Genomic DNA, 13,084 nt, shown 5'->3' with positions numbered 1-13,084 from the left:
CACTGGAGCAGCCAGGAGATGCTCCAGGTGCTTTAAAACTTGCAGGAATGGGAGGAGAAAGAGAAGAGAGGGCAGAACGGGAAGCACCTGAGAGAAACATTCATTTTTGTTTCTGTTTTTGATTGCTCAGTTGTTCCTGCAAAGAAGAAGGTGTGGAACTGGATTTCCTACTTAGAAGAGGAACGGATGCCAGCTGCTCCCCTCAAGCTGTTCAGAGAGGTTGGAAGCTTTTTTCAGATCTTGCTGTGTTTTTCTCAGGCAATCTCACGGAATCACTAACTCCATGGATGCAGAACTGCAGACTGTCCTCAAACCAGCAGTTAGGTTTATTAGCTGTTTTGGTGCAAGCAGGCTGTAAAACCCAGTTGTTTCCAGCCCTGAGGTGCTGTGGAAAGTGACATCCACCCTGAGAGCCTCATCCAAAAGCAGCACTTTAAAAAATAGAGATTGAATCCCACTCACAAATAAACAGTGACTGTTTCAGGCTGCTTTGGGTAGCTCCGAATAGGTCAGTTGTTAGGCAAGCTCTAAGTAATGCTGGAGAGGAACAGCTTAATGTCTTCCATATGTCCTGTGTTTCATCCGTGGCTGTACAGCAGCCTTCCCAGCCTTCCTGTGTAGGGAATTGTAAGTCAAGTCGTGAATGTTAGAGATAAAATACAAGGGAAGGTGGAAGTTGTGGAAGATCCACTGAAACTGAGAGAATATGGCTGTTAATTTAGGCATGGTGAAGCTGCTTCTGCATTCCTGAGCTCCAGCCTGAATTTGAAGTTCAACTCTGAGTGAATCCTGTAAAAGTCAAGGGCTGTTTGCAGCCTGCAGGGTGAGGTGAGAAGGAAAGTCTGGTACTCTGTTGGATCCAGTAAGCTATTTGCAATTCTGGTTAAAATTCTTCAGCCTGTACTATACTCCAAATGTTTAATTTGGATTAAGTTTGCAAATAAATGAAAACCACAAACGTTTTTTGGAATGGCTGTGTGAATGGGCTCCAGATTAAACATGCTTTATCCCTTCTGCTGTTTGAAGATGAGAAGTTACCTTTTGGGAAAATCCATCCTGCTGACCTCGTGCTGACACAGGCAGAATGATTGGAGCTTTCCTCTCTATTTGTTTCTGCCAGCCCTCCTACACTGGGCTATGAAGGGAGATCTTTTGTGTTTGAATAGAGCTCATTTCTGTGTCTGCTGAAAGATTTGTTCCCAGTTAAATGCAACAGACTCGTGGTTCAGTGTTTTTCAGAGGTGAATTAGGATAACAAGTGAACCTGAAATACGGTGAACGTGCCATTACTGATCTCTGTACCTCTGCTTGTCTGTTAAAGCAGCTATCATTTAGGGGTAGAATTTGCCACTCGGAGCTGTAAATTCAAACCCTGAGGTGTATCTGACTGCTGTGCTACAGCTTTTTCTCTTCAGGAATTCAAAAGTTTCTCCTTTCTTTCCTCCCTCTCACAGTCTCAGTCATTCCCACAAGGCCGGAACGGATTTAAAGTTGGAATGAAATTAGAAGGGCTGGATCCTGAGCATCCCTCTCGATTCTGTGTTCTTACAGTGGCAGAGGTAGTTGATACTCCTATCTTTGATTCCAAAAATCCTGTTTACATTTATGGTATTTTTGTTAAAAGATATAAGAATATTATTTTAGTTCATTAATGATTAGGAGGATTTCAGATACTGAAGGAATAATGTGATTAAGAATCTGTATATGGAATCCTACTGTCAGATTTGTGCAGCTGTAATTCATAATGGTAACACACCTATTCATTCCATAAAACGAATGACTGTGAAAAAAAGCAATGCATTTTGGCCCTAAGACTTATTAAATATAAGCAAGCTGAAATGCTTTCATGCTTCTTCAACACATTTCATGGAATTGAGCTGGATGGACGTGAGTGTTCTGCTGCATTTGCATGCAGGACGTTGCAGCACAGGATGTTCGTTGTGTGCAATATGAGGGCACTGCAGCTGCACTGGCCAGTTTTATCACCTACAGTTGGAAGCGAAGAAGGAGGAGCATGGAAAGTGGGAGATGGAGACGAGGGAAAATAAAACCAGATCTTAGATATAAATCCAAGTACGGGAGGAGCATTTTATGAGTGTTTTTCTTTAAGTTCTGTGTGACCATGTGTGATAATCAGAACTCCCCTGCTCACAGGTACAAGGATACAGAATGCGATTACATTTTGATGGCTATCCGGAGTGCTATGACTTCTGGGTTAATGCTGACTCCTCAGACATCCATCCTGTTGGCTGGTGTGAAAAAACAAGTCATAAGCTGCTCCCTCCTAAAGGTTTGAGTATAATATAGCCGTGTACAAGAAGGCATAAACTGTACTGAGAGCTCTTTGTCCTGGCTGTGTTTGTTTTGATGTTCCCAAAGATTGACGTTGTTGGTTGGATTAGAAACTCCTGGATGTGTAAAGCAAGGAGTTTCGTTAGGGTTCAGAACTTCCTTTCCTACATTCCATTTCCTGGAATCATTTGAAGGTTGAGATCAATGATTGGACACTGTACTGAAAGAGAGAGGGATGTTTTAGCTGAAATGCATAACCCCTGAAGATTGTAGAAGAGCAGTTATCATGCAGAGTTCATATCCTTCCTAAGTAATTTCCACTTCTGAAAAAACAATCTGAATGTAACAGGGCTGTGTAAAACAATCTTTTTATCTCTCTTTCTAGGTTTCAAGGAGGGAGAATTTAATTGGACTTCCTATCTGAAGAACTGCAAAGCTCAAGCAGCTCCGAAAAGCCTTTTTAAGACCCTCAGCACTGTAAGTGATTATATTGAATACAAGGTGTTTCCAAACAGGTCTGATGCTAAGCGAGTTTTGACCAGAATATTTACGTGTTTTTAATATGCTCATGTCAGAGGCCACAGAGCAGTCAGATCCAAGCTATTTCCTGCTGTGATTTATTTGTAAGATGGGAAACTAGTACAGTTTTTCTTCCTTCCCATAGTCACTGGCTGTCCAGACAGAGAAATTGTATTTCCCTTCTTCCTTAGCACTGGAGGAAAAGATTTATTCCACCATTTGTTAAATATATTGCAATGGACTTGCTGTGTCCCTACAGTCAAGATATTTGTGTCGCTTTTGTCTAATTTAATCATTTCTAAAATAATTTCTGGTTTCCAGCAGCATGCTCATGTGCACCCTGGGATTCATTATGAGGCAATGGATCTTGAGTATTTTTCATCCCTCACCCACTGTTGTTTTCTTTCTGGTTGTTAGCCTCAGTTTCTGTATAACACAGTTTCCCATTTTGTGGTACTCTAATGACACAAAGTCCCCAATCCCATGGATTCAGTGCTCCTGATGGACAGAGCACTGACTGCAGAGGGATCTGAACTTAACCATACAGCTCTGCTTGTGAAGACTCTCTATTTTTTATACCAATAGCAGAGGACTTGCAGTGCTCATGCTAAGCCTTAGCCAATACTTAGCAGCACGAGATTGTGCATCATAGCCTTTCAGTTTGCATTGTTGTGTACCTGCAGATTCTGTTATTCAGGCTGCGCAGCCCTTTTTTAAAAGTGACAATTCCTGCCAAAACACGTGGAAGTCTAATCTGTAGACCTCTTGCTAATGGCCTGAGTTTTGGTCGGTGGGGTTTGAGGTTATAACCTGCAACTAACAACTTTACAGCAGTAGTTTAAATGGCCTAACCTAGACTATGACTGATTTCTTTTTCCTGCTGTCCTGTTCCTTAGCCTGTCACGCCATCTGGTTTTCGTCTGGGAATGAAACTAGAGGCAGTGGACAAGAAGCATCCATCACTGATGTGTGTTGCAACCATCAGTGACATGGTGGATAATCGCCTGCTAATTCATTTTGATAACTGGGATGAGACTTACGACTACTGGTACAGAGAATCTTTTTCTGTTGTATGTCTGCAAGCATTACTGCAGTTTATTTCACTCTTTCACTGAGGGGGATATCTAATATTTTAAACGTAGTCACTGAAGTCAGGATCTTAAATCAGTTTTCAAATATCTGAATAATTTGGGGGGCTATGACAAAGTGGCATAGTAGTTTCTCTTTCTGTTTGATGACTTTAGTTGGTTCAGTGCAGAATCAGTGAGACTAGCTTGAACTGCCAGTGCAGTGTTCAGGGTAATGCAGCTGTTGACTTGGAGTCAGGCTCATGTTATCCTTTGGAGAACTAAAGGAAGAACAAGCTGCTCCACTGGACAAACCCTTCTGATTAGTGTCAACCTCCAGAACTAGTAATGGAAGTTGGCAAACTTACATTTGGAAGCAGTACTGAAATCAGTAAAAATCTTCCCATTTGCTTCAGCAGAGTTTAGTTAAGGCATTTTGAAAATAGAAGTGATTGCCAGCATTTAAGCTTTTAAATCCTGACCTGCACTGCAGTTCTTCTGCATCTGGGAATCTCAATCCCTGCCCTGCATGCTGGGGCCAGGTAAAATATTAATCTAGGGAACATACTCTCTCTTTGGCCTGTGATTTCCAGCCCACATGAATGGAGAAACTGTCTTTGAATTTGCCTGTGAAAGCAACACAAGGCATGTGCTTATCTACGTAGCACTGACTCCATCAGTGCTCTGTATTTTCTCCCCCACCTCCTTTTATTTGTTTTTGTTTTGTTCTGTTCTTCAGAATAGGTGCCAAGTTGGTTTTTTCTTTCTTTGCCAAAAAGATATCATCCAGAACCTTGTAGCACTGCTGTTTCTATTTGCAGAACATTAGATCTAGTTCTTTTATCACTTTAGTCTGTGAAGCTTTGTTTCCATGTCTTGTTTTGTTTGGAATTGGAACATTTTAATAGGAAACACAAGCAAACAAAGCTTCAAAGTAGCAATTGACTGAAAACACAGTTTGTGACTAAAGGGGCTGTCTCAAATGGACCCATCCCCTCCTTCAGGGCCTCAGAGTGTCTATATTTGCAATAAAATTGGGAACCAGGCAAACCACCGGTAGGTTTCAGTTGGAAATAATGGCTCGTGCAGTTCTTGTTAGGACATTTGAAGTCATTGCCCCTTCTTGCACAGTAGTTGTGTTTCAGTTAGGGACAAGTGTTTGATTTTTCTTTTGCTTGCTTCCTTTGTATTTTAACTTGGATGATTTATGTCCAGGCTGAACTGTGGTTTGTGTGGTCTGTGTGGGGGTTGGAGCTATTTTATTGTTGTTGCTGTATTTGAAAGCAGCAGACATCTTCTGGAGCAGCTTGAATACCTTGATAACTTAGGTGTATAAATTCTAACAAGGCAATGCTTGCCTTTTACATCATGATCACACCCACTGAAAGCATCTGCTCCCCTAGCAAAGGCGTATCAGAGAGCATTTGAAATTCTGCTTTTCTTTCTGCTTTAAAATTGACTTGTGCCAACTTTTCCTCTTTGATTCAGGTGTGAATCTAGCAGCCCATATATTCGTCCTGTTGGCTACTGCCAAGAAACTGGAACCCCACTGACAACACCACCTGGTATGTTGAAAGTGAGACATTTCCTCCCTCAGCCAAAAAACCTGCAGGCTTTATCTTCCACATAATTATATGTTTGCAAGTTACAGGTTGACTCTTTTCTTTGCTGATTGAACAGAGTTATTGTTCATACTTTTTGCCACTGTAGTTTGTTTTACAGCTCTTTCAAGCAAAGGAACAAGGTTTGGTAATTTGCAATTGAGTTTTATTTCAGAGGGAAAGAAATTAGAGCTATTTTCAGAATTTCCTCCAAAGTGAGCAGGAAAAAAGAGGAATCGGTGTCATGATTTTATAGATGATGAGAGAATTTCTGAAAATGAAGGAGCAACTAGAGCCACATCTCTTTCTGCTTCATTGGAATTCAGTCAATGTAGAGAATGTGGGCAAATGAAAAAGGACAGAGCCTGCAGGAAAATCAGTGCTGTTTTCAGGGCTATGGAAGTTCTCATTTGTCTTAAAAATAATAGTAATTAAAAAATCATGTCTGCTGTTAGCTAGATTGACAGCCTTGGAGCAAGAAATTCTGTAATTACTTACAGCATATCAAGTTTAGTGAAGTGGGTACCACTACAAGCTGCCTTTGCAGTGGAAGAATTAGCCTTTGTGCCTTTTACTGCAGATGTTAAAGGGGTTATAAGCTCTTCAGCAGCATCACATCTGTTCCTGCTTCTGGAATGTGCACCAAGGCTGTGGTATACAGCTCCACTACTCACATCACAATTGCCTGTGCCCCTGAGAGAATCTGCAGTCAATTCTCATTTCTCTGCTAAAAGATTTATGTGCAGCAATTTGCAGTCTGTCCTATGCAATTAGTGATTGGACCCTCCCGCCTAAAGGGAACAATATTGAGGCTAAAAAATACTGAAATGGGAAGAAGAGGAAAAAAAAAGGTAAAGCACTTTCTTAAATGTCATTTGGGAGTTGCTGGTGAAGAGAGAAGCACAGCCATGTAGGTACCTGGGTAGGTGGGTAATGGTGATAGAGCTTTCACATCCAGACTGCTAATTCTATTCAGCTATGGATGAATAGGTGGGAAGAGACAAGAAGTTTCTACAAGCACTCACACATAGCATAGTTAATAAAATAGAAAATGAGTTTAGTGATGTCATTGCACATCACAGAATCCTCTGACTGGCTGCTCTTAATTGCCAGCTTTTGCAGAAGAATAAGAATGGATTAAGCTGTACAGAAAAAAAAAACTCTTCAGGTTCTTCAGATTGGGATTAAAATTTTGTGCAGAAGCTTGGGAAACTTGCAGTGCTGTTGTGTGTGCTATAAGTAGTGTGTATGAATAAACAGATCACTTTCCAATGCCATGCATTTTTAAGTGCTCCATTAACATTATAGCCATATGTTACATAGCAGCTTTTCTGTTGTTTGTAAGAATAACTGTGGGGTTCTCTTACTTAAATGTTAATTCTCCATGCTTTTCAGGATACAAGGATCCCAAAGCCTTCTCATGGGAGAAATATTTGGTAGAGACCAACTCGCAGGCAGCCCCAGCAAGAGCATTCAAGCTGGTTGGTGAATCTCTTTGATTTTCCTAGCTCAGGAGAGAAAGGGAAACACATTATCTTCCCTTTCTTTCTAGATGCTTTATTTTGTGACAGTTCACCATGACTGTGCCAAGAGGATGAAAGTGTGTTTTCTACTTTGAGTCTGAGATTAAAATTGTCTGTGCTGCTAAAACAAAACAAAATCTTGGTACTTCTAGGAAGGAGCCATCTGTGCCCTCTACAGGAATAAGCATACCACCTGGTGACAGAGCATCTCTGCCTAACTCCTAGGTGGAATGAGACCATCCTGCAGGCTAAATCTGAAGATAGATCTCTCAACCATAGGAACATGAGCATCATTTTCTTACAGTGTGTTTATCTGGGAGCTCACTGTGAGCAGAAACAAAACAAAAGGTTTTAGAATAACAACTTAAATAAATTCCAAAGTTTTGGTGTTTTTTGTTTTTTTTTTTTTTCTTAGCAGCATCTTCCATGCTGATTCATCTTGTTAAATCTTGCAGTGTGTTTAAGAAGTTTTTCTGTGCCATTGTGACATTTCCCTTGATTTCTTTTGGTAAAGTTAGACTTGCAGGTTAATACCTCCTTCCCTCCCTTATATTGTGTTGGCAAGCTCTTTGAGACTGAAGAAGATAAAGCAATCAAGGTGGCTCCAGGTAAGGCAGGTAAAAATCCAGCCAAAGAAAGTTGATAATTGCTAGATTTCAGCAGGCATTCATTTGAAGATGCTGTAGGCTGCATGGTGGGTGTCACGTAAAGAGGCTGTTTTGCCTCTTTAGAGAACTGTAGGGCCACAGCATGAGTTACCTGCAGTGCAGTTGATCTCCATAACATCCCTTGGATTTAGATTTTCTGCAGTTGGACAGGCTGCATCTCAGTCATGGAGCACAGCACGTGAATCATAAAGCCACAACAGTGCTGGAAAACAGGAGCCTGGAATACAAGAAAGAAGGAATGAGGCAGCCAATCTTCTGCTTAACAGAGAAACAACAGAAATAGTGTTGTAGAGACAAATGTTTTGGAAAGACAATAAAACTCTTTGTGACAGTGGAAACAGTGAAGTGCAACCTACTTAGAAATGCCAGGCTGAAGTCCTCAGTAATCTGTCATTCCAGCACTGCTTCCTCAGATTCCAGAATCCAAAGAGTGTTGAGAAATGTCACCTGAAGATCACAGGGCTTTTGCACAGTACATGGGGCCTTTTTCATGTGGGTACTCCCTCTTCTGGATTCTTCTGAAATGAAGCATCTCCCCAAGGGGGAATGCAGCCACCTTGTCTGACTCTTCCTGTTTTATATCAATTTCTGAAGCTTTTGCTTTGTTCCTTCAGATGCCTGGCTGAGAGAGAATGGTAGACCGGCTCTCATGAAACTCAAGAGTATAAATTAGCATCCAAGTCTGTTTTTTGAAATAGAAACAGAAAAAAAAGTGAAAGAAGACACTTGATACAGCAGCTGTTAATGTAACAATATAAGAATAATTTTCCAAGATTGCATTTTGTTATTTTTCTGGCTTGATTGGTCTGAAGTGCAAATACATGGCAGAGTTATTGATTTTATTATTATTATTATTACTATTTTTCCAGCTAGCAATTACAGGAAATCAGTATATAAAAATATGAGTTGAGAGACAGAACTGGTGTTTCTCACTGAATTAGTTTTTAACAGTTTTCAAGAGCTAACATACGTAGTGTGGAGACACTGATCATTAGCACATGCAGCAAATCTTGTGTCTGGGTTTCTGCCTTCTTGTCTAACCAAAGACACAACAGGAGACAACTGTTGTCAGCATCACTATTTCAACTTACTGTCTTGGTCTGTCAGTTTATAAACATCCAAAAGCCATTGCAAAAAGGTAGCAGCCCTTCAGCAAGGCTCAATTAGCCTCACTCATCTCCTGGGCAGCATTTTGTTCTAGCTCTCCAACTCCTTCCTCAAGGTACTCAGACAGTGTTGGCTGTCTCAGTAAGAATCTCTTAAAACTAAAAGCAGTGTAGGCTGTCTGCCTTCTGGTCTACCAGCTGGCTGAAAGACTTGCATCCAGTTCAAAAGACCAAAGAGAAACTTGAGGTTTGGAGTGGGTAGAAAGAGGGATGCCCCAAAACGCCAGGTTACAGGTAGGACAAAGTCACAGCATCAGAGGGAGAATTTACATTGCACTGATACGAAACCAAGTGTGTTTCCCAGCACTTGCACCAAATGAAGGTAATTAATATCCAGAGGCTGAGGCAGTGGTGGCTGCATGTGATGCTGGGAAGGATGTCACATTGTGTAGCAGAGGGAGAGGTCCCACAGCAACGTGCTGCAGGTGTTTGATAGCAGCAAGCTGGCTGGTGTCCTTGTCAGGTGAGGGGTGATCTCTGCTCTGCTGAGCAGTTTTACTGTCAGACTGTCCAGTCTGTTTGTCAGTGGAGTTTGTGGTTGTATTTGGGCTTTTTGATTCTGTCAGAGAAGAGCTCTCACTCTGGCTGAGATGCTGCTCTGCTCTGGGAAGCTCAGGCTTCTCGAGTACTTTTGGGCTGCTGACAAATGGACAGCTTATTTTCTTAGAAAACTCTGATTTTAACCTCTGAAATAGTCTGCCAGATGAGATGGGGGCAAAACAATAGATAAAAAACTAACTACATTTTATTGAGAGAAGGTGACCGGTTGCAACTGCCTTCACTTCTTAGTATTCTCTTTACAATCTTATCTTACAGCGTCCTGCTCACGGATTTCAAGTTAATATGAAGTTGGAGGCTGTAGACAAAAGAAATCCCATCTTGATAAGAGTGGCAACCATAACTGACAGAGATGACCATCGTATTAAGGTATGACCTTGCTTTGAAGGGCAGAGCCCTTGTGCTAAGGAATAATGCAATGATTGGCAATACAGAAAAAAATACCCATTTGGTGTGAAGAGCAGCAAACAAATGCTTTGCAGGCGATCTAGCCTACAGGAGTGCCCAGCTGGAAATGATTTCTGTTGTTTTGTCCCCTTGAAATCTAACGGAATTGCCTGGCATTGTTAGTTACTGTTTTACTGTAACTGTTTTGAAATAAGATTTGACAGAACGGTTTTCCATCTGTGAACTGCACAAATGAAGGTAGCAGTAACCTTCCACTGGTGGGAAGCTACCTGAATTTATTATTTTTTTCCTAACACACTTAAGGGAAATCCAAGAGCAAGTTAAATCCTGGCCCGTTTAGGATGTGGCTCTATGCACCAGTATGAATTTGTTGCATAGGTGCAATGTAACTGGTTGTTTTCATATTGATATGCTGCCAGGAGAGTCTCTTGTGCTTTTGTTTATGAGAAATTAAATATTATCAGCTGGCTGAGGTGTAAGTTGCACTGATGGGGCTTCTTGGCTACAGGAGTCCTTCCTAAAGGATGCTTCCATGAGCAGGAGGGGCATTTGCTTTCCCTTGCTCGTTTGATTCTCAATCTCATTGCTGTGGTTGTAAGCAAAAGTCGAGTTTTGCCAGAGTCTAGAGGCAAGATGTTCAGTTCATGCCTTTGTTTGAAACTTTGCCTTATTCACAGCCCAACAGCCTTTAAATAGCAGTGGTCCTTAGTCTCTGTTTGCCTAACCTGGATCCAAACCAGCTATTACTCATCCCTTCAGCAGAAAATTCTAGTTTCTTCACTGCAAAACGTGCCAAGTTTGTGGTGTTCTGGGATTTGTAGCAAATAAGACAATTAAAAAACCAGTTATGTTTGCATAAATTTAGACTTGAATGGAGTGCCCCAGAGCACCCCATGGTCTGTGCTTTCTTGCAGACCCTGTGATTTACTGTGTCACCAGAACGTGGTGCTTCTGTAAAAGATAGACAGAGAGGACAGGAAAACAAATTGAACACAAAGGATGGTTGTGCTTGACTGAAAGATTGAGTGAATCAGCTCCAAGCTGAGCAAGGTGAAACAAAAGGGGAAGTTAAAATAACAGCTGAGTCATATCCTTAACTGTATCTCTCACTGAGACTGTGCTTCTTTTAGATACATTTCGATGGCTGGGACTGTAACTATGATTTCTGGGTCGATGCAGACAGCCCTGATGTTCATCCAGTGGGCTGGTGTGCAAAGACTGGACACGCTTTGCAAGTCCCTCTAGGTAATATAGATGATACCATATCATTGTCCATGAATAATTTTCCCAAAATGCAGCCTTCTCTTCAGAGGTAGGAAGTTTTTCACAAATCTCTTCACCTTTGTATTTTATTCTCCAGGTGCTGTTGATCCTGTGGGAACAGTGGGACAAACGTGTCCCACTCCAGGCTGTCATGGTATTGGTCATGTCAGGGGGCCACGATATGGAACACATTATACGTACGTATCTGAGATCTTATGAGGGTTCTGTCTGGGAGCATCTGAGTGTTGCCTGTAATAATAATGCAGCAACAAGCACCTGCACTGCACTGAAATTATCACAGGGTGTTCTGGAGACAGCTATTAGTGTAATTGCAGCTCCCTCTTGTGTCTAAATGAGCTGTTCCACCATAAATTTAGTTTATAGCAGTATGTTTGTTCCAACTGCAATACAACATAGCGTAGATTAATTCACTCCAATTTCTACATTCCAGCATCACTGAAGGAATTACTTACGTAAAATAATGTGCTCAAGAATATTGCAAGGCAATAGCTAAAGAGGAAGAGAGTGCTGGTGTATTACTAGAGCATAAGAGTGAGGAGAGAGCTCATGTTTAATGGTTTCTAAAACCACATTGGAGTCAGAGGGTTTTCTTCCTGGCTTTTGGGTGACAGGTTTACCTTTGGTTTCTTATGTGTTCTTGGAAAAGGAATGTTTTTCTTGATTAAACCACTTTACAGAGCAAGAAAACAATCTCAGATTGGAGGTCTGGGGTGTACTTAATGTGATAAAGAGCTTCAAACAGTTACTGTTTCATGAAATGTTGTTCAGGCAACACGGGAAGATCTCCTGTTATTCTCTAGGACGATTCTTCAAAAACATAAATTCGTTTTCAAGATGTACCATTTGCTCCTCTGCTTTCCCATACCTAAAACTGGGTAATAATGTCTCCATCTGGGTGAGTTTTAGGCCTCACTTTTCCTGGGTTTGTTAATGGTTGTATCTGCCTGAGGCTGCTAAGACTATGACTTAGGAACATAGGAACATGCATCATAACCTCTCTCTCTTTTTTTTTTCTTAACACAGATTAGTTGGCTGCCCATATTCTGATGTGAACCTCAACAAAGAAAACGTGTTACAGGACCGCCTAGGTGGGGAGAGGCCTTCCCCCAGCAGCAGCCTGCAGAAAGCCAAGAGGCTGGAGACCCCTGCCCAAGTTCTGCTCAGAGCAGGAGAGTCTTCTCAGGAGGACTCTCCACAATCCAGGTGAGCTGAGCCCATTTCCCAGACACACACTGCAGAGCAATACCATTTTACAAGGCTGAAAAACACAGGAATTGGCAGAGAATCAGTAGTGCATTCAGTTCATCTTTCTGTAATATTGGCCCATGCTCCAGACACTCTTAACACAGAGCAGCGTGCTTTTATACCCTCATGTACCTTAATAGGTTTTTTGATTCCTTAATCCTGCTGCTCTGGTCACATTCCAACAAAGGAAATTGCATTCTGTCTCCATAATTTTTTTTTTTCTTGCTGTTTCAATTTAAAATATATTCTTTTTCTTCATTTCCTGTCCTAAAACTGTCAGGCAAGGTTATTTTGCACTATTAAATCCTAACTGCAATCCACCTCAGCGCCGGTCGCATTACAGTGGTAGGTGTAATGACTCCATATGTATCACTTGGCAAATAAATTGAGCCCCTTCAGATATTTTATTTTCTTATAATAATTTTGGAATTGAGTATCATTGAGACAAACCAATTTTTTTGGCTTCTGGACTGCAGGAAGCAGTTAGTCTGTCATGGGACAAATCTGGACACAAAGGCTTTCATTATTGTCATTTCTAGGCTGTAGGAATTAAGTTTCACCACGGCAATCTCCAGTGCTACCTTTGGCCTCTTTTTGTGTATTAAGGCTTATATACATTTTAGGGTTTCTTTGCTTTGCTTAAATTTATGACATTTTGTATTTTATATATTTAATATATAATTTTATATTGTATATATGGTATATTTGTTCAGACAGAAGGAAGACTTCTCAGTCCCAAGGTGCATGTGGTCA

General features: G+C 41.1%; 1 protein-coding gene across 3 annotated transcripts in view; it reads left to right on the top strand.

Moving 5' to 3' along the window:
* Nucleotides 1-13,084, top strand: part of LOC100550717 (lethal(3)malignant brain tumor-like protein 4) — a 45,037-nt gene that overhangs the window by 17,817 nt on the left and 14,136 nt on the right. For all 3 annotated transcript variants that reach the window (XM_085208802.1, XM_085208801.1, XM_010723392.4), the window contains 11 exons: nt 131-219; nt 1,455-1,559; nt 2,155-2,290; nt 2,678-2,769; nt 3,708-3,859; nt 5,367-5,443; nt 6,875-6,960; nt 9,653-9,763; nt 10,933-11,047; nt 11,163-11,262; nt 12,110-12,289. In XM_085208802.1, coding sequence (XP_085064928.1) covers nt 131-219; nt 1,455-1,559; nt 2,155-2,290; nt 2,678-2,769; nt 3,708-3,859; nt 5,367-5,443; nt 6,875-6,960; nt 9,653-9,763; nt 10,933-11,047; nt 11,163-11,262; nt 12,110-12,289 — 1,243 coding nt within the window. The remainder of the gene's footprint in view (nt 1-130; nt 220-1,454; nt 1,560-2,154; nt 2,291-2,677; nt 2,770-3,707; nt 3,860-5,366; nt 5,444-6,874; nt 6,961-9,652; nt 9,764-10,932; nt 11,048-11,162; nt 11,263-12,109; nt 12,290-13,084) is intronic.

This window comes from Meleagris gallopavo, chromosome 25 (genome assembly GCF_905368555.1).
Source record: "Meleagris gallopavo chromosome 25, MGAL_WU_HG_1.1, whole genome shotgun sequence".
NCBI classification, from domain to species: domain Eukaryota; kingdom Metazoa; phylum Chordata; class Aves; order Galliformes; family Phasianidae; genus Meleagris; species Meleagris gallopavo.
The sequence above is the reverse complement of the archived record's forward strand: the minus strand, read 5'-3'. Positions and strand labels throughout refer to the sequence as shown.